Consider the following 27,280-nt stretch of genomic DNA (forward strand, 5'->3'; position numbering starts at 1 on the left):
ACAGGACTGCAGTACCTCTTCCCTGGCTCCGCAGGGCCCTGGAGACAGGACTGCAGTACCTCTTCCCTGGCTCCGCAGGGCCCTGGAGACAGGACTGCAGTACCTCTTCCCTGGCTCCGCAGGGCCCTGGAGACAGGACTGCAGTACCTCTTCTCTGGCTCCGCAGTGACCCTGATTCTGCTGCAGAATGCGCCTTCTGAAGGTTTATCTCCCCGTGCCAAGACCTCCATTCCCAAAACTCTCCAGTTTGGCTGGGAATCCAAGATGGAGAATTCCAATATTCCCGATCTGTCCTTGTATTAATATATCCCCAGCTGACATTTCAGTAATTCTATCAAGGATCGAGGGTGAACGAGCATTTTCTTTTTCACAAAAGGATGTGCAAACAACACTCACAACAACACAATCCTTTTCCTCTCAGTACATTATAGCTCACTAGCTAGTAATAATGAAAAGAACAGGAGTGCTGAATCAGACGTTTAAACAGGTTGAAAACACAGTCCCCGGTTACTGTAATGCAGGAACACATGGGTGGCAATGCTTTGGAATACGACCGTTTATGCTAAACAGGAACGCAAGCAGTCGTAGCTTGGTTTAACTGTAATTACACTAATTTGGTATTCAAAAATATTTGTAGAAATTTATAGTGCAGATTGAATGCTTGCCTATGTGCCTAACTTGGCCTTTTCCTGTGATTATTTGAGATAATAGTTTGGGAGCATACATCTAACCACTAGAGGGCAATTCAGTATTTTCAAGGGGAAAGGACTGATTCAGGGAAGGCTTTATTATACCAGTGGCAAATTCACTACCAGACTGTTTGAGCATCACACAATTACCCTGGAAGGCAGAGCTGAACTTGTAAATGTGAGCTGTGTGAATGTTTAATGGGGTCAGCGTACAATTAAAAAAATATATGATTTTCACAACTTAGTAAACACTATTAAACATGACCATTGTAATAATCTCTAATTGTATTTAACTTTTGAAACGAGACAAAGAAAAGCAAGTACAGTGAGAAACAACAAATGGATTGAAAATAAAATTAGAGATTATAAAGCATAATGTAATTTTTTCAGTAAAATTTTATTTTACAGTGCATGAACAGAAAGCCATCACCAGATGGTTTACCCCTTTAAATCTTTTTTTATTACATAAAAAAATAATGAAGCCATTTACAGATCTTTTTCTGGATGAGTGGTCTGCAATCATTTATAAAGGTGCTGTACAATATATAAAGGCTTAGAACGAGCACAGGAAGCTGAGACACAAGGTTTCTTCTGAAGCAAGGAAAGGCCACAGTCGTATATACAGACCCTGATATGGGAAACACGGTCCAGGACACTGTGCAGCGTGGATTCATTCATCATGCAACCACTGTATTCCTCTAATCAATGCTCAGTGCTGTGCTGTGCGTCCGGTTTGGTATTGGAACTCACAAGAGCTAAATGGGTGGCGTGGTTGTTCTGAGGAACGCTGGTTTTTAGGGTTTTTAGAGGAACGTTGGTTTTTAGGACTCTATGTGGAAATTGCCAGTTAATTCAACAGACTGGAGCCATGAAGAGATGTTTCCTTTGGCATGTCCCTAAAAAAGCACTCAACTGAGTAATTCTGAAAATGCTGCCCTTCTCCCACACACCTGTGGACACACCTGTGATGTGATGGAATGGCTTTGAGGTGTTAAATCACCAGCTGTGGCTAAATAAAGTACAATACAGTCTATGTGGTTTAAATACTCAACAGGCAACAGCCCTGCTCACACACACACACACACACACACACACACACACACAGCAGGACCGCTCCAGACCCACTCACACACACACACACGCACAGCACACAGCAGGACTGCTCCAGCCCTGCTCACACACACACACACACACACACACACAGCAGGACCGCTCCAGACCTGCTCACACACACACACACACACACACACAGCAGGACTGCTCCAGACCTGCTCACACACACACACACACACACAGCAGGAACACTCCAGCCCTGCTCACACACACACACACACACACACGCACACAGCAGGACCGCTCCAGCATGTGTGTGTGGTGAGCATAGCCCTGTCCACTCTATCAGAGACCCTCATAAGGACTGACCACTCCAAAACACTGACTGAAACTGTTCTGGCTCAGTACAGATGAACCTGTTTATATTTACACCTGAACAACTTATTTTCATATTTAGTTCAATAAGATAGATTTACCATGAACAAGGTAAACTATATACTTAAGCACAAGTTTCTGGTCTTTATAAAGATAGACATGCACACACATGCACCCAGGCACGGGCACACACACACACACACCCGCCCCATCTATGGTTCAAAAATACTCTTTTAAAATATATGGTAAAGCTTAGGTGTACAGATATGAATCTGGCATTGGAACAGTATTATCCTGAACTCTGAGCTGTGGACAGACAGCATCAGGTGGCATCTCCACAGCGCCAAAATGAGAATAACAGGAGAAAGATGTGTCCAGTGTGCCTGCAGTAACACAACCCCCACAGGGAGGAAAACCCCTGTGTATATATGTGTATATATGTGATGTGTGTCTCTAGTTTGCATGTGTGCAGGAGACCGTCGGAAGCAGGGTTCTCTGATTTTGGTGATACCTGGGGGCTCCCCACCCCACCCCACCCCCCCTACCCACCCACCCCCCACATATAAAGCAGAATGACAGTTCCCTGGCTGGCACAAGATAACTTTTGGCTGGACAGACTTTCATGGACACAAGAACTTGTGAATAGAAAGAACTCTATTGATGCCAGCATGGTAAAAATATATAGTTGCTAAAGGGATGAAATGAATGTGAGATAACAGGTAAACTGATAATCCCCCCCCACCATCCCAGCTACCTGTCTAAGCCTGTCTCCATAGTGATGAGAGAACTGTCATGAACCCCATGATGAATGGAGCTACAATAAGCAGTGAATCACAGTATAGTGCGAACCAAACAAACTCTATTCATTTACACAGCAAACTAGAATGATTGGCTCAAATCATTGTATTGCTGTTTGCATATGTTAGCTTTCATGAACATGGATTTCTCTCATCACTACCCCACCCATGATGCATCAGTATGGCTCTCGCATCACTTCCTCTCGCGTCAGAATCCTGGCGGAGCTGGGTATTTTCCAGGGTCCAGGAGTAACTGGCAGCTTCCTGTCCAGGGAGGAAGTGGAGTAGCTCTGCCTGTCTTTACAGCTACCATTCTGACCGAGCTCCGCCCCTCTCCTGTCCTCTTCATGCTCACAGAGCTCCGCCCCTCTCTCCTCCCCTTCCTCCTCCTCTTCCTCCTCCTCCTCTGTGCTGATCTCACAGGCTGCCTCTCTCTCTCTGCTGAGTTTCACACCCCTCTCTCCTCTCCTCCCCCCCCGTGTCCTGGGGAGACTGCCATGCTTCCTCAGGTGTTTGTGTGGCTGCTGGCCAGGTGGGGTATCCTCCCCCTTATTGGGGGGGGGCTGTGTGCCCAGTCTCTGCTCCCCCTCTCCTGCCCCGCCCCAGCCTGGGGAGAGGCTGGACGGGGCTCTGATGTCTGAAGGGGATCCCCCTGTGTCACTGGGCCTGTTAGTGCACAGCGCCTTTGAGCTGCAGATCCTTGTGAGGTCCAGAGGGGCGGGGCTGAGGCCTGGAGGGGCGGAGTCAGGGCCTGGAGGGGCGGAGTCAGGGCCTGGAGGGGCAGGGCCAAGGTCTAGAGAGGCAGGGCTGAGGTCAGAAGAGGCGGGGCTGAGGTCCGATGTGGTAGGACTGAGGTCAGAAGAGGCAGTGCTGTGGTGCGAAGGGGCGGGGCTGAGGTCAGAAAGGGCAGAGCTGAGGTCTGAAGAGGCGGGGCTGTGGTGCGAAGGGGCGGGGCTGAGGTCAGTAGATGAAGGGCTGATGTCTGGAGAGGCGGGGTTTAGGTTTGGAGAGGCGGGGCTAAAGAACAGTTTAGGGCAGTGCTCTCTGGAACAGTCCGGACCTGGAACACCCCTCTCTGTGCTGTTCCTGTCCCAGCAGCCCCGGGGTTCCCCCAGCAGGGGGGAGGAGCCGCTGCCGTCCCATCTGGAGCTCGGGGGCTTTTGGGAGGGGGGCAAGGAGAGCATGGCGGGGGAGGCCGGGGGCAGAGGGGTGCAGGCGGTGGACACACTGAGCGACGAAACTTGTCTTTGACATCCGGGGGGTGAAGCAGGCGTGCGATCCAGCTGGCCTGGAATGAGGACAAAAGAACAGGGTTAGGGGTACCCCAAAACAAGGAGCAGAGGGTTAGGGGTACCCCAAAACAAGGAGCAGAGGGTCACAGAGGCTATTGACCTTTTACTGACACCACACAGGCAGGCACACAAAAGGTTGGGTCCACTGCGCAGACTGAATCACGCAGGTGGGCTCCACTGCGCAGACTTAATCACGCAGGTGGGCTCCACTGCGCAGACTGAATCACGCAGGTGGGCTCCACTGCGCAGACTGAATCACACAGGTGGGCTCCACTGCGCAGACTGAACCACGCAGGTGGGCTCCACTGCGCAGACTGAATCAGGCAGGTGGGCTCCACTGCGCAGACTTAATCACACAGGTGGGCTCCACTGCGCAGACTGAACCAGGCAGGTGGGCTCCACTGCGCAGACTGAATCAGGCAGGTGGGCTCCACTGCGCAGACTGAATCAGGCAGGTGGGCTCCACTGCGCAGACTGAATCACACAGGTGGGCTCCATGCGCAGACTGACCAGGCAGGTGGCTCCACTGCCCAGAACTGAACAGGCAGTGGAAACACTGGGTAGACGTAATAACACAGTGGGCTGCGCAGACTGACAGGCAGGGGGATCCAGGCAGAGAATCAGGCAGGGTCCACTGCGCAGACTGAATCGAGGCATGGGCTCAGGCAGATGAATAGGCAGGTGGTCCATGGGATAATCAGGCAGTGGGCCACTGCGCAGAAGCAGCAGAGTTCAGCCATATCACTAGTGACCTGACCCGGCTCTTCCAAATTAGAAAAGAAAACGGTGGAAGAAACACAGTGGGGCAGAGGGAGGAGGAACTAGGAAAAGAGAGGAGGAAGAGAGGTGAGGAGAGGAGTAAGAGCAGCGTACCTGGAAGAGCAGGAAGCAGAGAAGCCTTTAGTGATGCTGCTCTGTCTGCGGGAAGAAACACAGCGCAGAGGAGCTGAGGGAACCTGCAGAGAGAGGAGAACACAGGCCTGAGAGAGAGAGAGAGAGAGAGAGAGAGAGAGAGAGAGAGAGAGAGAGAGAGAAAACAGGCCTGAGAGAGAGAGAGAGAAAACAGGCCTGAGAGAGAGAGAACACAGGCCTGAGAGAGAGAGAACAAGGCTGGAGAGAGAGAAACGGCCTGAGAGAGAGAGAGAGAGAACACAGGCCTGAGAGAGAGAGAGAGAGAACACAGGCCTGAGAGAGAGAGAGAAACAGGCCTGAGAGAGAGAAGAGGGGGGGAAGAGGGAGGGTGGAGGGTGAGAGAGAGAGGGGAGAGAGGAGAGAGAGAGAGAGACAGAGAGGGGGGGAGAGGGGGGGAAAGAGGGGGGGAGGGGGGAGAGGGGAGAGAGAGAGGGGAGGGGGGAGAGAGAGGAGGCGAAGACAGAAGGGGGAGAGAAGAGAGAGGGGAGGGGGGAGGGAGGAAAGACAGAGAGAGAGAGGGAGAAAACAAGCCTGAGAGAAGGGGGAAGAGAGAGAGGGAGAGATGGAGAGACAGAACAAGGGGAGAGACAGAGAGCAAGAGGGACAAAGAGACAGGGAGAGAGAGGGAGAAACAGGGGGAGAAAGGGGAGAGGGGGGACAAAGGAGGGAGAGAAATAGAGAAAACGAAAGAGATGCTTGCATGCACTCATGCACGCACACACACACACACGAACATGAACAAACACAAACAAACAAACACACACACACACACACGCACATGAACAAACACAAACAAACAAACACACACACACACACACGCACATGAACGAACATACACACACGTAAAAAGGTGTTTAAAGGTAAAAGTTAGCCCACCATGTCCTGGTCCGGGCCTTAACAGCAGGAGCACCTTGCTTCCTCCAGCCTGGATCAGCTCGATGGCCCGGGTGTGGGTTATACCCTGCGTGGGCTCACCGTTAATTTCCACGATCTGGTCCCCCACCTGTCAATCACACACATCTTAACCGCGGCTCACACCCCTGTCTTTACGGTCAGCATCAGCTGCTGTTACCTGTCTGATATCTGCTTGATAATGTGCTACTATTGGGTGACAAATTAAATTTAAAAAACAACATAAAGTGTTTTAGTAAGGTGTTGGGCCACCATGAGCTGCCAGAACAGCTTCAATGCGCATTGGCATAAATTCTACAAGTCTCTGGAGCTCTACTGGAAGGATGGTACACCATTCTTCCAAAAGATATTCCCTCATTTGGTGTTTTGATGGTGGTGGTGGTGACGTTGGTCCAACATCTCCCATGGGCGTTCAGTTGGGTTGAGATCTGGTGACTGTGTGCGTGTGTGTGTGTGTGTGTGTGTGTGTGTATGTTTGTGTGTATGTGTGTGTGTGTGTGTGTGTGTGTGTGTGTATGTGTGTGTGTGCGTATGTGTGTGTGTATATTTGTGTGTGTCTGTGTGTGTGTGTGTGTGTATACACACCCACACACACCGCTTGATTCAGCAGTGCAGCAGCAGAGCTGTGTGGGTGAAGCTGACCTTTATCCTCCCATCCTGCAGGGCGGCGCCATCCTCAGCCAGCCGCAGGATGAACAGGCCCATGTTGTACTCCTGCCCTCCTCTCAGGCTGAAGCCAAAGCCCCGTGGACCCCGAGACAGCTCCACCAGGAAGCAGCCCTGTGAGGCACGCACAGACACACACACACACAGGCACATACACACGCACGCACACGCACACACACACGCAGGCACATACACACGCACGCACGCACACACACGCACAAACACACATACACACACACATACACAACCAGCACATCATACACACACGCGCACGCGTGCATGCACACACATGCACACATATACGCGTACATCCACACACACACATGCACACACACGCATGCATGCATGCACGCACACACACACGTACATACATACGCACGCGCACACACACACACACACAGACACACACGTACATACATACGCACATACACACACACACGCATGCACACATACACACACAGATGCACGTACGCACCCACACACATACATACACACACGCGCATACACACACATGCAGACACACACACACAGACACACACACGCATGCATGCACGCACACACATACACATATACATACACACACGCGCGCATACACACACACACACACAGACACACACACGTACATACATACACACACACATGCACGCGCACACATACATACATACATACGCGCACACATAGACACACAGAAGGCACACATACATTCAGTGAAGAATCCAGTAAGAAAAGCACGCAGGGTGTATGAGGTGAGTCAGATCCCGCAGACATGCTGACCCCTGCACACACCCTCGTGGGACAGGTACGCACCGGATTGGGCCCGATGATGCACAGAGTGCCCTGCTCAGGCTGGGGGAGGGTCTTGTAGTCGGCCCAGGTGAGAACGTCTCTGCTCTCCTCCATATCCAGAGTGTACCTGCACAGCACAGGTAAACCTCAACACCTACACCTGCACAGCACAGCACAGGTAAACCTCGACACCTGTACTGCACAGCACACACACAAACCGCAACATCTGTACTGCACAGCACAGCACAGGTAAACCTCAACACCTACACCTGCACAGCACACACACAAACCTCAACACCTGTACTGCACAGCACAACACAGGTAAACCTCAACACCTATACCTGCACAGCACAGGTAAACCTCAACACCTACACCTGCACAGCACACACACAAACCTCAACACCTGTACTGCACAGCACAACACAGGTAAACCTCAACACCTATACCTGCACAGCACAGGTAAACCTCAACACCTACACCTGCACAGCACACACACAAACCGCAACACCTACACCTGCACAGCACAGCACAGGTAAACCTCAACACCTGTACTGCACAGCCCACACACAAACCTCAACACCTGTACTGCACAGCACATGTTCAGGTAAACCTCAAAACCTACACTTGCAAGGCACACGCACAGGTTAACCTCCATACCTGACACCACAACCCTGGAGATAAGGTAAAGTGGAGGGTATGCATGCCACTCACCCTATGCATGTTCAGGTAAAAGCCACTGTAGTGCATCTCTCATGAGCAAAGCAGGAGAGAGGTCATTTAAGGCCTGAGTCACCTGCAGTTCTTCACTTATTCACTCAGTAGCCTTTTGAAAATAATTAACAGAACAAAATAAAATTTCCATTTTTAAAGTCAAGGGCTTAAGTTCATCCCTCTATTTGAGAAAACCACCATGCCACTTAGTGATGTATGTCACTAGGATTAAAACCCCTTCTTCCCTGATGTCCTGCTGAATGATTTGAGTCTGAAGCTGAGTTGGACTCTACCTGTCGTCCCGGTGGCTCAGGGTTCGATGCTGTGGAGCAGGGCTGTTCTTGGCTGTGCTGTTTCCTGAAGGAGGCCCATTATACTCTGAAATACAGAGTGGGGTTCAGAGTGGTAGTGTCACACACATACTCACACACACTCTCTCTCTGTCTCTCTCACAGACATACTCACACACACACACACACACATTCTCTCTCTCTCTGTCTCTCTCACAGACACACACACACAAACACACACACACTTCCTTTAGAAAATGTAAAATCCAAAACTGTACTAAAAAATTTAAATTATAAAATAGTCAGTTCCCACACATAGGCATATATTTATTTTATGTAGTTTTGAAAAGTCACAATTTTGAGACCACTACATTTCCCAGGTGTACTTGCACTGTGAGCACGCTCAGTGTACTCACCGTCCGCCGGCACCACAGTGAGGGTGACTGCGTAGCCGGCTTCCTTGATGAGCTGCACGATGTCGCTGTGCTCCAGAGCCACGATGGGCTGGCCGTTCACCGCACAGATGCGGTCCCCGACTCTGAGCCGCCCGCAGCGGCCCGCGGGACTGCCCTCGATTATCCGCCCGATCTTATGAGGGATTACTGCGAAAACGAAAAATTGCGGGACGTGGGACTCGGATCCAGAACAGATTATCAGAACGCCCGAAGGCCCAGGTAAGAACAGGGTCACGCTTTCCGATAAAATCCTAGCGTGTGAGCTCTCATCAGAACGCCTATGATTTACATTGAAATATGATATTATATGGTGCAATATGGCTCATATTATTTTTTTAAACTCTGTGACATTTCACCCCTTACAGAGATACATTATACTGGTTCAGTTGCCCAGGTTACAGGTGTCCCCCCCCTCACCTCCAGGAGGTGGCTTGCTCTTGGAGGTGAGGATGACAAAGCCAAAGCCCTCGTTCTCCTGGCGCTGGAGGGTGATGTCGTAGGACTTGGGTTCGAGTAGGCCCACCACCTCAATCCGCGGCAGCCGAGGGGAGCCGTTCACCAAGGCAGAGCGCAGGTCTTCCTCCCCACCATCTGGGAAATGGTACACACCAACCAATCGCAGCTTCACTTACAAAAACCCAACCAATCACTGCTCCACTCTCAAAGGCCCATTCAACCACTGCTCCACTCCCTAAGACCCAACCAACCACTGCTCCACTCCCAAAGACCCAACCAATCATCACAGCTCTACTCCCAAAGGCCCAACCAATCACAGCTCTACTCTCAAATGCCCAACCAATCACAGCTCTACTCTCAAAGGCCCAATCAATCACAGCTCCACTTCCAAAAGCTCAACCAATCACAGCTGCACTTCCAAAAGCCAAACCAATTACAGCTCCACGCTCAAAGGCCAATGAAATAGACCACTTTTAACCAGCCAACCAAACTGAATATGGATATACACACTGACCAGGCAGCTTGGGCCCCCTGCACCATTTATTTCTGTTTTAGCTCATTTTCTCTGCAGAAGGAGTCTCAGACATTTATGGCCTAAGTCACAACCCCGTAACCCACCTAGACCTCTCCCTGTTAAACACCTGGGCTTTTTATGGTTTGCAAAGATTCATTTGGACTCTATAGCTCATTGTTTTATTTAAATTTTTCATCTGCATGGAGAATGACTGATACCACAGCTGCAAGGAGAAATACTGTCACATTTACACTCATTTACATTGATTCAAACGACTTTTCAGATTTTACAAGATACACTGCGGTTAGTCAGCTTTATCTCGGCTGGGCTTCAAACCTGCATCCCCAGGGCACAGTTCTCCTACTGCCTATGCTGTACACACCTGTGTGGGTCACCTTCCTCCGCACGGTCAGCAGGACCTGCCCGTTGCGGGCGGCGTTGGTCATCAGGTCCAGAACCTGCTTGTGGGACTGGCCCTTCACCAGCACCCCGTCGATACCGATGAGCTCATCGCCCGCTCGCAGCCGCCCGTCCTTCTGCGCCGCGCCCAGGGGCACGATGGAGCCGATGTACACCTGCAGAACCACACAGAACCACACAGAACCAGCTCACACCTGCAGAACCACACAGAACCAGCTCACACCTGCAGAACCACACAGAACCAGCTCACACCTGCAGAACCACACAGAACCAGCTCACACCTGCAGAACACACGAACCAGCTCACACCTGCAGACCACACAGAACCACACAGAACCAGCTCACAACACTGAAACCACACAGAACCAGCTCACACCTGCAAGAACCACACAGAACCAGCTCACCTGCAGAACACAACAGAACCAGCTCACACCTGCAGAACACAAACCACACAGAACCAGCTCACACCTGCAGAACCACACAGAACCAGCTCACACCTGCAGAACCACACAGAACCAGCTCACACCTGCAGAACCACACAGAACCAGCTCACACCTGCAGAACCACACAGAACCAGCTCACACCTGCAGAACACAGAACCAGCTCACACCTGCAGAACCACACAGAACCAGCTCACACCTGGCAGAACACACCCAGAACCACACAGAACCAGCTCACACCTGCAGAACACAGAACCACACAGAACCAGCTCACACCTGCAGAACACAGAACCAGCTCACACCTGCAGAACCACACAGAACCACACAGAACCAGCTCACACCTGCAGAACACAGAACCACACAGAACCAGCTCAGACCTGCAGAACACAGAACCACACAGAACCAGCTCACACCTGCAGAACCACACACAACCACACAGAACCAGCTCACACCTGCAGAACCACACAGAACCAGCTCACACCTGCAGAACACAGAACCACACAGAACCAGCTCACACCTGCAGAACCACACAAAACCAGCTCACACCTGCAGAACCACACAGAACCAGCTCACACCTGCAGAACCACACAGAACCAGCTCACACCTGCAGAACCACACAGAACCAGCTCACACCTGCAGAACACAGAACCACACAGAACCAGCTCACACCTGCAGAACACAGAACCACACAGAACCAGCTCACACCTGCAGAACACAGAACCACACAGAACCAGCTCACACCTGCAGAACACAGAACCAGCTCACACCTGCAGAACCACACAGAACCAGTTCACACCTACAGAACACAGAACCACACAGAACCAGCTCACACCTGCAGAACACAGAACCACACAGAACCAGCTAACACCTGCAGAACACAGAACCACACAGAACCAGCTAACACCTGCAGAACACAGAACCACACAGAACCAGCTCACACCTGTAGAACCACACAGAACCAGATCACACCTGCAGAACACAGAACCAGATCACACCAGCAGAACACAAAACCACACAGAACCACAGAAGGCAGTGCTGTACTCACGGGTTGTTCTGGACCCTCCCCACCCAGAACTCTGAATCCAAAACCCGACTCCTGATTTCTCTTAATGAACACGTCCAGGTCTCTGGTGTTGGCAGCTGTGAAGAGGTCAGGGGTCAGAGGTCATGTCAGATTTTGAGACAGCATGTTAAGAATATGATATCACAGCTTCACCCATCAGTTCACACTGTGAACACAATCATATTGACTTTATCAGACAAAACTGTAAAACAGACAACTTCCCAAAAGCATTTTAAGAGTATGAGGAACGAAGTCCTGACCATGTATTTGTCAGTCAAATAATACCTGTTCATCTGTCGAAAATAAAATAGTAATTTTCAGTTTTGTTTGTGTGCCGGTTATTTGAGTCCATGTTAGTCAAGCTACTGTATCTGAGCCTGTACACAACAGCACACTCATGTGGCGTCTTTATAAGGGGGTCAGCTAAGCCTTTAGAGACTTATTGCAACAGACCGGAGAGTGGTAAAGGGGAGAGCAATGTATCAATACTAGTGTGGCAGTGATGTCATAGGGACACACCACTGTGGGAGTGATGTAAGAGTGAGGTCGTAGGGACACAGCTCCCCTTTCTTCCTGCACTCACGCTTGCTGTCCTGCAGGGCCTTAGACTTGATGTAGAGCTCGGTGGGGTCAGGTTTTGGGGCGCTGGATCGAGGGGTACTGGGGTAGAACTCGGCGGGGTCAGATCTGGGGGCGCTGGACCGTGGGGTGGTGGGGTAGAACTCGGTGCGGTCAGATCTGGGGGCGCTGGACCGTGGGGTGGTGGGGTAGAACTCGATGGGGTCAGATCTGGGGGCGCTGGACCGTGGGGTGGTGGGGTAGAACTCGGCGGGGTCAGGTTTTGGGGCGCTGGATCTCAGGGCACTTGGGGGTAAGGGTAGGGGGTGCGCAGTCGAATCCGGAGCGCGGTCCAGAGTCTCCGTGCTGGCGGTCATCTCCGGCTTCTGTGAGAGGAAAAGAGACGAGGACCAGCAGTGAACCCACGGGGATTAATACCAGCACCAGAGCCGCTATTACAAACCCCCATGGGGATTAGTACCAGCACCAGAGCCGCTATTACAAACCCCCATGGGGATTAGTACCAGCACCAGAGTCGCTATTACAAACCCCCATGGGGATTAGCATCACACCAGAGTCGCTATTACAAACCCCCATGGGGATTAGTACCAGCACCAGAGCCGCTATTACAAACCCCCACGGGGATTAGCATCAACACCAGAGTCGCTATTACAAACCCCCACAGGGATTAGTACCAGCACCAGAGCCGCTATTACAAACCCTCATGGGGATTAGTACCAGCACCAGAGCTGCTATTACAAACCCCCATGGGGATTAGTACCAGCACCAGAGTCGCTATTACAAACCCCCATGGGGATTAGTACCAGCACCAGAGCTGCTATTACAAACCACCATGGGGATTAATACCAGCACCAGAGCCGCTATTACAAATCCCCACGGGGATTAGTACCAGCACCAGAGCCGCTATTACAAATCCCCACGGGGATTAGTACCAGCACCAGAGCCGCTATTACAATCCCACGGGATAGTACCAACACCAGAGCCGCTATTACAAATCCCCACGGGGATTAGTACCAGCACCAGAGCCGCTATTACAAATCCCCACGGGGATTAGTACCAACACCAGAGCCGCTATTACAAATCTCCACGGGGATTAATACCAGCACCAGAGCCGCTATTACAAACCCCTGGGGATTAGTACCAGCACCAGAGCCGCTATTACAAACCCCCCACGGGGATTAGTACCAACACCAGAGTCGCTATTACAAACCCCCATGGGGATTAGTACCAGCACCATGATGAAGCATTGAGATCTTTTCCTAAAATCTCAACGCTTCATCATCACTGCAGTCCCCCCCAGTGGCTGCAGAGGGTCTCTCAGTAATTAAAGTCATTTCACATGCAGCCCAAACTTACAGGTTTCAGGCTCTTCACTGGAGATGTCTGACCTGAGAGAGAGAGAGAGAGAAAACAAAGTTTTAGAAGAGGTTATCAAGTATGCCCTAAAAACATTCTGCAGAATGGCACATGCTGATCACATATCAACCACCAGGGGGCACAATTCTACAGCTGGAATATTTGGAACATTGGAGTTCTACAGGCATGGTAAGACACAGGGTCTGTGCTTGTGCGTTTGTATGTAAAGGCATATAAGTGTTTGTGTCTGGGTACCCATGTAAGTGATCATGCACTTTTTTACTTGAAATATTGATGACCCTGTGTAAGTTTGAGAGTGTGTGCGCAGGTGGGTAAAGTGACCTGAAATCTTTCATGCTTTCGATCAGCAGTAAATATGCATTTCCCTCCATCTGTGGAGATCAGGATCACCACACCAACTCATTTTAATTTTAACAACATTTCAGATAAAGCTCAGTCTGCTGGGCCCCCTCAGTGCTGAGGCCCTGGGGGCAGGAACGCTGTGACTGGTCAACAGACTAGAAACACACATCCTGCCTGATCACGGAACTGCTCTGACAAGTGGAGAACGCCTCCACTGTGTCTGCGTCCGTTCTGCAGACAGCTTCGGCTGCACAGCATGAAAAATGCTCTGTAATAAAATGATCCTCATTATCGTTATCTCCTGGGCCCATCGAACTGAATATTTTATGTCCGAGTACTTTATGTACTGTACAGTGAACGTGCGAGGACTGAGAGACAAAGGGGGCGAGAAAATATAATCGGGTTAATTCATACACACTTTGACAGATCCAATTACTGGTACTGAAAGAAAATAGCACCACATAAACAAACGAAGCTGCTTAGTTTGAGACACGTGAGCAGACCCTAATGCTGAGCTGAAGAGGACAGCAGGGTGAAGAGGGAGAGGGAGAGGAAGAGAACCTACTTTTATCTCATTCTTAAGAGTGGCAGAGATTAAAAAGAGAATTATTTAAAATCTACCCCCCCCTGCTACAAGGGTGATGAGCTGAGCTGGGGGGCTGAGTCCTGCAGGTAGGGACAGCTCGTTGGGGGGGGGGGGGGTATATTTACATGCACGACTGTCAATCTCTCTCTCACAACAAACCTGATCCACATGCAGCCCAAAGGGGAAATCCCAGGTACAGATCTATGCACTGCTGCATTACAGCTACGGACAGCCTATCATTAACCAGCTTACCCCGCCCTCACCAATCATGAGCGTTTCCTCCTTAGTTATTCAAGCTAAGGACTTGTATAATATATTTCTATTATAAAGTATATATATATACACACATATTATACAAACAATATATTTAGAAAAACGGAAAACCTGACATAATTTGGAGTTTAATAAGCAAAAAAAAATGTATTGATCGGCTTTTTTAACAGTAAGATTCATTGGAGTATTTCATCACAGGTTGCATTAAAAAATATTCTGCGTTTTCTGCGTAGATGAGGTAGGCCTACTGCATTCTGAAACCCGGGTATTGGTCATGAGGTACAGCGTACAGGGCGATTTATATGAGTTTCTCGCCACAATTTTTGCTACTTCAATCAAGACTCAAGCGAAATGCTCAGTGTGGAAAAAGAACAGGTATCAGCATGTCACTGCAGAGCACCAGCATCGGGTATGTTCAGCAGATATGCGTTTCGTTATTTAATTCATGTCTTGAGGCTTAAAGATAAAGATAAATAAAAAGTAACTGTGATAATATCTTTTTAATTGAGCAACTTCCTGGCAAATGATGTGCTTGCAACTCATTCATAAGCTGCCGCAGCGTAGCCATGGTTACAGCAAACATTAATCACTCACTGAACCCCTTAAGTATGGCAGCACACACCCCAGCACAGACACCAGTACAGACACCAGCACAGACCTCAGCACAGACCCCAGCACACACCCCAGCACAGACACCAGCACAGACACCAGCACAGACACCAGCACAGACCCCACACAGACCCCAGCACAGACCCCACACAGACCCCAGCACAGACACCAGCACAGACCCCGCACAGACCCCGCACAGACCTCAGCAAAGACACCAGCATAGACTCCAGCACAGACCCCAGCACAAAGACCAGCACAGACCCCAGCACAGACCCCAGCACAGACACCAGCACAGACCCCAGCACAGACACCAGCACAGACCCCGCACAGACCCTGCACAGACCCCAGCACAAAGACCAGCACAGACCCCAGCACAGACCCCAGCACAGACTCCGCACACACCCCAGCACAGAGACTAGCACAGACCCCAGAATGCTGAAGACTCCTCCAGTAGTGTCCCTTTCTCATAAAACACACGTATTGCTAAAGTCCTCCAGCCACACGTATATAACCGGTGTGATTTATATGAAATATAATAGCCAACAGTTATCACAGTGAGGGAAAATATTTGGTATGACAACGGCCAATTCTGACACCACGGTATACCATCAAACCGAAATACCTTGACATCCCCAATTACTATAACATTTACTCACACTCTCAATGTGCGCAATCACTCAGCATTATAACTACAAAACAAACAGACCACGACTCCCCCTCAACCGAGCTTCAGTGACTCAGCTGTGAATCAGTAAATTATACACAGGCATACAGCTGACCTGACGTTGCTCCTGACCATAGCGAAGACACGTCCTGGCCATCTCTCTCATCACTCTGACCCCTCCAGTATCCTACCAGCCCCCTCCCCAATGCAGTCCCACTGCGCTAATCTCCCAGCCCCACCCACTGCAGCCCAGCCCTGCCCATTTTGTGCCCTACAGGCCCCTCCCCCAGCCCTGGCCACACCTCCTCGGAGCACCAGCACGGAGATCTCGCGGCCCACGGGCAGGTCCTTCAGGATGTCCACCACCTGGGCGTGGCTGAGCGTCTGCACGTTCTGCCGGTTGATCTCCTTGATGACATCACCCTTGAGCAGGCCGCGGCACCACTGCGCGTCCAGGATCATCTTCACCTTCTGGCCCAGGGGGCAGTCTGCGATGGCGAAGCCGAACCCGCCGGGCCCCTTCACCAGCGCCACGCTCACCAGCTCCGGCTGCAGCAAGCTCGGGGCCGGTCCGTTGGGCGGGGCAGCGCCGTCGTCACAGACAACGTAGGGGAGCTCCTGGGAGGAGCCGCGGAGAGCCTCACCCTTCACCAGCAGGGGCTGCCCATTAATGACAGTCACCTGACCCCCACCATCCTCATCATCGCTGCCCACGTCCTCAGGCAGCGGGTAGCCCCGGCACACAACCATGTCCACACACTGGTGAACCGGGACGGCCTGGAACATCTGCACCACCGTGGCGTGGGTCATCCCCAAAACACAGGTCCCGTTAATCTCCACGATGACATCACCTGAGGACAGGGAGAGGAGCGCGACAGAGGACAGAGAAACACAGGAAGAGAGGGAGAGTGAAATGGAGAGAAAAAGAGGAGAGGGAATGGAGAGACAGAAGAGCAGCAGATGACAGAGAGAGGGGGAGAGAGAGAGAGAGAGACAGAGAAAGAGAGAGAGAGAGGGACAGAGAGATAGAGAGGGAGAGAAAGGGAGGGAGAGAGAGAGAGAGGGAGAGAGGGAGGGAGGGAGGGGGAGAGAGAGAGAGAGGGAGGGAGAGAGCAGGAAGAGGATATAATGAAGAGAATGAGGAACACAGCACAATCCGCACACAGTCACAGCACATTAAAGAGCGTGTGCCATGAAGCCCATTCAGAGCGAACCTTTCATAATTACATATTTAAATTACAATGTGGAGTTAAACACAGAGCTGCTCTGAGATCTGCATGAGCCAAAGGCTTCATTTAGGGCTGCATCTGCAACAAAGACTCGGGATCTTTCAACAGGGAAACAAAAACACCGTGGGTTTCCATGACGATTGAAGGGGATGACAGATCGGATATAAAGTGACTGATGTCATGGCCTGGGGGGGGTGTGGGGGGGGTGATATGTGCCCCCCCGCAGGTGTGAAGTGTGCGGGGGAGGTGCAGGGGTAGGTTACCGGATGCCAGCTTCTTGTCCTGAGCAGCTGGGCCGTCTCTGAGGACATTCTTCACCTGCAGGAACTCGTCCGACCGGTCGCCCCCAATGATGGTGAAACCGAAGCCCTGGGAACTCTTTCTAAGAGCTGTGCGGATCACCACCCCTTTCAGCTGGGATGGGTTCCGCGTGAATCCTCGCACACCCCTCTCTTCTGGGGTGGGGGGGGAGACAGAGAGAGGGGGAAGAGAGAGCATAAAATAGAGGTAGAGAATGAGGGGAGTAGAGGATGTTTGTTTTGTTCCTTTCCCTATAATACATTTGTAAGTGCTTTGGTAATTCCAGTTCTCTTGTCATGCTAATAACCCATTTGAATTCAAATGTGAAATTCATGAAACGCTGGGTTAATGTCACAGTAACATGATGAATCCCACTGCAGCCCTTTACTAAAACTGGACTGTTTATCAGGCATTAATGGGCTCTCACCCAATGAGACGCATTCGCATGACAATGAGGCAACCACACAGCCGCTGTGCAGGAGCACAATGAAATGAAAATGTATGAAAAACACACTCAATGGAAATTGCTTCACTCAGTTTATATACAGGACAATACAATGTTATGAAATAAATAAAATGTTATGAAATAATCACTGGGATACAGAATTAACTAATTACAGATTTCCCAGAGAAAATCATAAATAAAAATGTGACGGTCAGCTAATAATCAACAAGCTGAAAAATGCTGCCATCCTCCCATCTGATAGGACTGCAGTGTCTTTCTGGAAAATTAAATAAAAATAATCTTACAAATTTGATTTAGTAATTTAATTTACTAAATTGCATTTTTTGTTGTCTTAATAAATCTGTGACCAGAGCAGACACACTTCATTGAAAAATAAAACCATCATTAAGTTATGAAAGCACCAAACAACATTGAGTGAGCATTTATTGAGTGAGCCCACATAAATTAATATGCAGGGCATGAGTAAGAGTTAAATAAAACGCTTATTTTAAATTACATAACAATATTACTACATTCTTACTACTGCTAATGCTACTGCAGCCACTGGCGCTACTACAATTACCATTACTACTACTACTACTGCTGCTACTACTACTATTGCTGCTACCATTAATGCTACTACTGCTGCTGCTACTACTACTATTGCTGCTACCATTAATGCTACTGATGCTGCTACTACTACTATTGCTGCTACCATTAATGCTAATACTGCTGCTACTAATGCTACTACTGCTACTGCTGCTATTACTACTACTGCTACTAATAATAATTAAAATGATAATGATAATAATAAGAAGAGAAATAATGAAATGATAAGGATAATAATGATGATAATAATAATGATGTTTCAGCAGCAGTCATGTCCCAGGGACTTGTGTGCTGGGTGATCTTCCTGCTCTTTCACGCCAGCGCGCTCTGAAAGGTCAACTGGGCTTCTGGGGCGCATTAACAGACTCTAACCCCAGGACATCGGTGTGCCCCAGTGAGTGTGTATCAGACTCTAACCCCAGGACATCGGTGTGCCCCAGTGAGTGTGTATCAGACTCTAACCCCAGGACATCGGTGTGCCCCAGTGAGTGTTTATCAGACTCTAACCCCAGGACATCGGTGTGCCCAGAGTGAGTGTTTATCAGACTCTAACCCCAGGACATCGGTGTGCCCCAGTGAGTGTTTAAAAGCACGGCACAGTCCTCTCCCTGCCCTACACAACACCGCCAGCTGATCCATATTTACAGTGTTCCTCCAGGGCAGCAGGTCAGCAGGAGGCTGAGAAGCACACACACACACGCACACTCATACACACTCACACACACACACACACGCACACTCATACACACTCACACACACACATACACTCTCTCTCTCACACACACTCTCTCTCACACACACACACACACACACACACACACACACATCTCACACACACACACACACACACACACTCACACACACACACTCATACACACTCACACACACTCTCTCTCACACACACACACAAACACACACACACATACACTCACACATGCACACGCATACTCTCACACACTGGGGAGAAAGCTGTGCACTCCTGGGGGGCTGACACTAACAATGTGCATATCACACATGCACACACACACACACTCATACACACTCACACACACTCTCTCTCACACACACACACAAACACACACACACATACACTCACACATGCACACGCATACTCTCACACACTGGGGAGAAAGCTGTGCACTCCTGGGGGGCTGACACTAACAATGTGCATATCACACATGCACACACACACACACACACACACACACATACACTCACACTTACACACACACACACACCAGTAAATAATCCCCACCTGCTTTGAGAGACATATATTTTCCTGCCCCAACATGCAGTTGAAATAAAACAGACTCTCACCTGACTGACAAGTACTGCACTGTAACACACACTATGAGGCCATGTTAGTCTCTATTTAAGTGCAGAAGCTGTTCGTCTCTGGTTCGAGCAGCAGCACAAAACCCAAGTGCTGTTTGTGCTCTGTGTTCAGACAGATGCTGTCTTGCTCTGTGTTCGAGCAGCACAAACACCCAGAGTGCTGTTCTGTGCTCTGTGTTCAGACAGAGTGCTGTTCTGTGCTCTGTGTTCAGAGCAGCAGCACAAACACCCAGAGTGCTGTTCTGTGCTCTGTGTTGCGAGCAGCAGCACAAACACCCAGAGTGCTGTTCTGTGCTCTGTGTTCAGACAGAGTGCTGTTCTGTGCTCTGTGTTCAGAGCAGCAGCACAAACACCCAGAGTGCTGTTCTGTGCTCTGTGTTCAGAGCAGCAGCACAAACACCCAGAGTGCTGTTCTGTGCTCTGTGTTCCGAGCTTGGAGCAGCAGCACAAACACCCAGAGTGCTGTTCTGTGCTGTGTTCCGAGCAGCAGCACAAACACCCAGAGTGCTGTTCTGTGCTGTGTTCTGAGCTGGGAGCAGCAGCACAAACACAAAGCACAAGGCTTTCACATTATTCACGCGCATTCATGCGTGCTCACATGCGCTCTGCGTGCTCTTCAGAGGATGCATTATGAATGCAGCTGCGGCGCATTAATGCGTTTCCTCCTCAGGCAACAGCATGAAAGATTTTCTGCCAGCCTGCCGCTCTCCAGTGAAGACAGATAAACATACAGGACAGATGCAGAGACACACCACAGCCACACAGCCCAGGATACTCCTCATTTTTATTCAGAGAGCAGACAACACTTTTTACCCGAGTATCAAGCCATTCCTCCATGCTGCTGGACATGGATAATCTTATGTGGTTTAGGGCTGCAGACAAATCACCTGCGATTGGGCCTTAATTAATAGTAATGACTGATTGAGCAAATACATTTTCAAGGGGTCAGTCCAAGCCCTTGAGGACTGGAGTTGCCAATGACAACCGGGTATAAGGCAAATACATTATTCATTACCACACACTGCCATGTCCGATATCACAATTCCCTCCCATCGTAGTGAAGAGTACTACCATGCCCAATATCGCCGAATCCCCCCCCCCCCCCCATCCTAGTGAAGAGTACTACCATGTCCGAAGTGCACCTGAAAGACCAGCGACTCGGTTTCAGGTCGGTTGGCACCATAAACAACTCCATAATATTGAGAAGTATGGAGGATGTATTGGCTGAGAAGTATGGAGGATGTACTGGGTGAGAAATATGGAGGATGAGTTGGGTGAGAAGTATGGAGGATGTATTGGGTGAGAAGTATGGAGGATGAGTTGGGTGAGAAGTATGGAGGATGTATTGGGTGAGAAGTATGGAGGATGAGTTTGGTGAGAAGTATGGAGGATGTATTGGCTGAGAAGTATGGAGGATGTATTGGGAAGTGGGTGAGAAGTATGGAAGGATATACTGGGTGAGAAGTATGGAAGGATGTATTGGGTGAGAAGTATGGAGGTTGTATTGGCTGAGAAGTATGGAGGTTTTATTGGCTGAGAAGTATGTCAATCAATGAAATTTTATTTGTATAGCATATTTTTTGTCACAATACGCTTTACAGACAACCCTGGCCTAAACCCCCACAGGAGCAAGCCTAAGGCAACAGTGACAAGGAAAAACTCCCTGTGGCAGATGGGAAGAAACCTTGGAAGGAACCAGGCTCAAGTGGGAAACCCATCCTCCTCTGGTCGGCTCAGGGTGCCGACTGGTGACCAGCATGTCAGTCAGTTTTTATAGGGTTTATGATGTGGCTCAGATGATGGGTGGGGCTGGGTGGCGGTGATGGGGAGCAGCAGGTGGCGATAGATGTGGGCAGGGTGGAGGCAATGACGAAAGAGGGGCTGGACCACAGAGGAGTATGGAGGATGTATTGGGTGAGAAGTATGGAGGATGTATTGAGTGAGAAGTATGGAAGATGTATTGGGTGAGAAGTATGGAGGATGCATTTGGCTTTTGTAAAGAAACAGTTCAGTGCTCTAGGCTCTCACACAGATGAAGTACAACAACAGCCTTCAGTTAATGTCCACAGGAAGTATTCCAGCACAGCCAATTCTGAACAGTGTGTGTGTGTGTGTGTGTGTGTGTGTGTGTGCGGGTGCGGGTGTGTGCGTGAGTGACTGTGCGCATGTGTGTGTGTGCGTGTGTGTCTGTGTGTGTGTGTGTGCGTGCGTGTGTGTGGGTGTGTATGTAATTTGGGTCACTGTTGCTAATTAAGTAGGAACATGAATCAGTCTCCATTGCATTTTCTGGCTGTGAGGACAGCTGACGGGTTTATTAATAAGCGTTAAGAGACCGTGATGTTCCACGAGAGAAGATCAATGAGATAACATCTCAATAAAAAGCCTTTCATATTCCATTCTCCACATTCTGACAGCTCACTGCAAAGTGCAAAGATTTTGTTCTTTTTTATTCTTTTCAAAACAAAATGACTCAGTAGCATTTAAATATAATAAGACTCGGCTTCAAACAAGTGCCTATTATTGCTCATTAAGAACATTCGGAAAAAGGAACTACCTCCTGTTCTACTCATGAAGAAAACTTGTTTTATTTCAAAGAGTCAAAGGTGCCTGTACAATGAGAATGGAACAGGTGCATAACTCACAAGTTCTGATCATTTTTAGAGCTTACTTTTTGCCCTGTGCTCGAAAATATACCACATCACGTTAAAGAAGAAATCAATGCAAAAAAAAAAAGTTTTTAAAAACTACACCACGGTCCTACATCAGTACAATAGCATGGGAGGATAGTCCACTTCTTACAGATACGAAATAAACTGCAATAAACTGTCCAATCTGTCATTTCATCTACTGTATATCATTAGTAGATCTTACTGAGCCGAGCTGGGGATCAGTGTTACCAGGGCCAGGTAGTGTTACCTGGGGATCAGTGTTACCTAGGGCAGGTAGTGTTACCTGGGGATCAGTGTTACCAGGTCCAGGTAGTGTTACCTGGGGATCAGTGTTACCTAGGGCAGGTAGTGTTACCTGGGGATCAGTGTTACCAGGGCCAGGTAGTGTTACCTGGGGATCAGTGTTACCAGGGCCAGGTAGTGTTACCTGGGGATCAGTGTTACCTGGGGCAGGGAGCGCCTCCTGTTGGCTCAGTTTCTTCTTTGCCTCCAGGACTGGGTTTTCAAACTGTGTCTTCTGATTGATATGACTAGAACACAAGGAGATGTAACAACTCAGAACAAAATACATGGACACATTCGCCAACTCACCCACAAACACACACAAATGCATGCACAAACAAACGTGAATGCATGCACAAATGCACATAAAAAGCTGGGGTGTATCTCACCCCCCCCCCCCCACTTCAGGCAGCTATTCAAGGGAGGAGGATATATGGGGGCCATGCTAGAAGGTGGTTGTGCCAGAATCCTCCATTAAATGGCTGTTTCATGTCTGGCCAATACAACTGCTGGGGTTGGAATGTGTAGTGATTCTGACGTCATGAAAAATAAGTTCCCCTTTTTCATTATGACATTACAATTTAAAGGGAATGTCTGTTTCATGCCAATGATGCCAACATATTATCAATTTAGATATATTTTTAGCTAATGTTAACTACCTAGTGATGTATTCGGCTGACAAGCTAGCAGCAAACTAGCTCAGCAGCCAATGATTGTAACGATGATACCAATGTATTATCAATGCGCCATTTGAAATGCATGTCTGCTGATAGAAAAATTTCCTTAAATACACAATTGTGATATTTCACACAAAAAATAGCAATGGTGTTCAAAGAAGGAGGGGCTTATTTTTCATGACCCTAGCAGTGAGGTAGAAGTGGGGTTTGTCCTGTTAATGGGCTGGACAGGATGTGACCTCTGTGATTTCCTGTGTGTTTCCCCACCATCAATCCGCTGTGATGTACAGACATCTGCACATCTGGGACAACATCACGACCACTGATTGGCTCTGTTAGCAGTACTAGGGTTCCATCATGACCTGTGATTGGCTCTGCTAGTAGTACTGTGCTTCCATCTCAACCTGTGATTGGCTTTGTTAGTGGTACTGGGCTTCCACTGCAGCCTGTGATTGGCTGTGGTAGCAGAACTTGGCTATGATTGGAGATGTTTTGGTGTTTGCATGCTCAAGCATACAGTGTTAAAAAAGGACTCACTCTACGTAGTAGATGCCATAATGCGGATCTTCAATCTGCTCCCAGCCATAAGGAAGCTCTGCAGACAGACACACAGCAGAAAATAATCACACTTTCCAGCCAATAAACATGACGCGCATGTGTCTCCTTCGGCACCTGTGTGTGATGCGCATGCGTCTCCTGTGTGTGATTCGCATGCGGCTCCTGTGTGTGATTAGCATGCAGCTCCTGTGTGTGGTTAGCATGCAGCTCCTGTGTGTGATTAGCATGCAGCTCCTGTGTGTGGTTAGCATGCAGCTCCTGTGTGTGATTAGCATGCAGCTCCTGTGTGTGGTTAGCATGCGGCTCCTGTGTGTGATTAGCATGCGGCTCCTGTGTGTGACGCGCATGCAGCTCCTGTGTGTGATTAGCATGCAGCTCCTGTGTGTGTGGTTAGCATGCAGCTCCTGTGTGTGATTAGCATGCGGATCCTGTGTGTGATTAGCATGCAGCTCCTGTGTGTGATTAGCATGCAGCTCCTATGTGTGATTAGCATGCAGCTCCTGTGTGTGGTTAGCATGCGGCTCCTGTGTGTGATTAGCATGCGGCTCCTGTGTGTGTGATTAGCATGCGGCTCCTGTGTGTGATTAGCATGCGGATCCTGTGTGTGATGCGCATGCGGCTCCTGTGTGTGATTAGCATGCGGCTCCTGTGTGTGATGCGCATGCAGCTCCTGTGTGTGACGCGCATGCAGCTCCTGTGTGTGATTAGCATGCAGCTCCTGTGTGTGATTAGCATGCGGATCCTGTGTGTGATTAGCATGCAGCTCCTGTGTGTGTGATTAGCATGCAGCTCCTGTGTGTGATTAGCATGCGGATCCTGTGTGTGTGATTAGCATGCGGATCCTGTGTGTGATGCGCATGCGGCTCCTGTGTGTGATTAGCATGCGGCTCCTGTGTGTGATGCGCATGCAGCTCCTGTGTGTGACGCGCATGCAGCTCCTGTGTGTGATTAGCATGCAGCTCCTGTGTGTGATTAGCATGCGGATCCTGTGTGTGATGCGCATGCAGCTCCTGTGTGTGATTAGCATGCGGATCCTGTGTGTGTGATTAGCATGCAGCTCCTGTGTGTGACGCGCATGCAGCTCCTGTGTGTGATTAGCATGCAGCTCCTGTGTGTGATTAGCATGCGGCTCCTGTGTGTGTGATTAGCATGCGGATCCTGTGTGTGATGTGCATGCAGCTCCTGTGTGTGATGTGCATGCAGCTCCTGTGTGTGACGCACATGCAGCTCCTGTGTGTGACATGCATGCATGCGGGTCCTGCGGTTCCTGCGTGTGAAACGCGTCTCACCTCCATCCTCACATTTCTCCGGCGGTTTGGCCCTCTTGGCCAGGCGGGGGTCCAGCCAGGTGGTGGTCTTGTTGTTGTGACTGAGGGAAAGCAGAAGAACAACATCAGAGACAAGGGGGCGGGCCAACACAGAACTCCAAAAGTTCTGATTGGATCCCTCTTCCTCAAATCTAAACAGGCACTGTATCGGGCCAATGGGATACAGGCAGCCTGGAGCCTCAGAACTGATGCTGTCAGATCCCAGCGCTGTTCATCCCTGACCTTTCAGAACGGGAGAAAAAGACACTTCAGCACACAGCTAAACTACCTCTGTAACGGCCCAAGATTCGGGAGCTGGTCTGAAATATTAATAACGAGAGGATGAGACTCAGAGCTGAGTACAGCAGCACTGCTTCAATAAACGAGAGAGAGAGGGAAGAACCAAATTTACCCACTGGCCCTCATCCTCTGTCATTCAATATTTACCTTCCCTCCTGATAAAATAATGTTCCACCACTCTCCCGGAGATGAATGGAAAATGAAAATGCACATGGCTTTTAAAAAATGGGGGCAGTTTTATTATGAGCGAAGTACAACCTTAACAGTAGTGTGGGGTTGTGGTATATGTAGGGTAATCTGACCTTAAAGATTTGCAGGTTCAAATCTTTGTTCAAGCAACTAAAACAACTCTGTAACCTGTGTCCCTGCCCAGTGAACTAAACCTCAAAGATCTGCACTGTTATCACCATATTATATTATTATTATACCCATAATACTGTGCACTACATATGAACAGAAAATAACTTAAATAACCCTTGCACTAATGCTTTTGCACAGATGTTTATCAGACAATTTGAGGACAGAACCTCAGGACCCTGCCCTGAGGCTGCTGCCCCCTGGTGGTGACAGAAAGGCAGCGGCACGTCCGCCAGACTCACTCGACCCTGCCCTGGGGCTGCTGCCCCCTGGTGGTGACAGAAAGGTAGCGGTACGGCCACCAGACTCACTCGATGAAGTAGACCATGCCGGTGTCGGTGTAGGCCATCTCCCAGTTCTTGGGCAGTGGTTCGGGGCTGCCATCGCGGGGCAGAGAGCTCCAGGACCGCAGCTCCACTGCCCTGCTGCCCTGCGGGTAGCCTGGTACAGCCCTCCTCCATTCAGCTCCTCCCTGCTGATCTGAGCATGTGCAGGAGGGAGGGAGAGAGGGAGAGAAGGGGAGAGGGAGAGAGGGGGAGAAGGAGGGAGAGATGGAGGGGGGGAGGGAGAGTGGAGAGGGAGAGGGAGAGGGAGAGAGGGAGGGAGAGAGAAAGATAGAGGGAGAGAGGGAGGGGGAGAGGGAGAGAGAGTACAGATGAAAAGGTACAGGTTGGTGTGAATAGAGAAATATGGAAGACAGGGCAAACTGTGACTCCTCCTGTACAGTACTCTTCTGCAAACTGTGACTCCTCCTGTACAGTACTCTACTGCAAACTGTGACTCCTCCTGTACAGTACTCTACTGCAAACTGTGACTCCTCCTGTACAGTACTCTACTGCAAACTGTGACTCCTGTACAGTACTCTACTGCAACCTGTGACTCCTGTACAGTACTCTACTGCAAACTGTGACTCCTCCTGTACAGTACTCTACTGCACACTGTGACTCCTGTA

The 27,280-nt window shown here is 49.6% G+C and overlaps 1 protein-coding gene across 10 annotated transcripts in view; it reads right to left on the reverse strand.

Annotated features, from left to right (window-relative positions):
- Window positions 1–1,067: 1,067 nt before the first annotated feature.
- LOC135237427 (membrane-associated guanylate kinase, WW and PDZ domain-containing protein 3-like) overlaps window positions 1,068–27,280 on the reverse strand; it is an 86,064-nt gene continuing 59,851 nt past the window's right edge. For 5 of the 10 annotated variants that reach the window (XM_064304571.1, XM_064304569.1, XM_064304568.1 and 2 more), the window contains exons 6-22: window positions 26,640–26,808; window positions 25,654–25,733; window positions 24,344–24,401; window positions 23,292–23,377; window positions 17,753–17,944; window positions 16,563–17,111; window positions 13,766–13,797; window positions 12,414–12,774; window positions 11,813–11,907; window positions 10,291–10,483; window positions 9,356–9,529; window positions 8,900–9,085; window positions 8,487–8,571; window positions 7,504–7,609; window positions 6,673–6,810; window positions 5,995–6,121; window positions 1,068–4,202 (exon numbers count right to left, since the gene is read on the reverse strand). In XM_064304571.1, the coding sequence (XP_064160641.1) occupies window positions 3,091–4,202; window positions 5,995–6,121; window positions 6,673–6,810; window positions 7,504–7,609; window positions 8,487–8,571; window positions 8,900–9,085; window positions 9,356–9,529; window positions 10,291–10,483; window positions 11,813–11,907; window positions 12,414–12,774; window positions 13,766–13,797; window positions 16,563–17,111; window positions 17,753–17,944; window positions 23,292–23,377; window positions 24,344–24,401; window positions 25,654–25,733; window positions 26,640–26,808 (3,743 nt within the window). In that variant the 3' untranslated portion in view covers window positions 1,068–3,090. Of the gene's footprint in view, window positions 4,227–5,091; window positions 5,163–5,994; window positions 6,122–6,672; window positions 6,811–7,503; window positions 7,610–8,486; window positions 8,572–8,899; window positions 9,086–9,355; window positions 9,530–10,290; window positions 10,484–11,812; window positions 11,908–12,413; window positions 12,775–13,765; window positions 13,798–16,562; window positions 17,112–17,752; window positions 17,945–23,291; window positions 23,378–24,343; window positions 24,402–25,653; window positions 25,734–26,639; window positions 26,809–27,280 lie in introns of all 10 variants that reach the window. The other 5 variants (XR_010324822.1, XR_010324821.1, XM_064304567.1 and 2 more) reach the window with 5 other exon arrangements.

The sequence above is a fragment of the Anguilla rostrata genome, chromosome 13, assembly GCF_018555375.3.
Source record: "Anguilla rostrata isolate EN2019 chromosome 13, ASM1855537v3, whole genome shotgun sequence".
NCBI classification, from domain to species: Eukaryota; Metazoa; Chordata; class Actinopteri; order Anguilliformes; family Anguillidae; genus Anguilla; species Anguilla rostrata.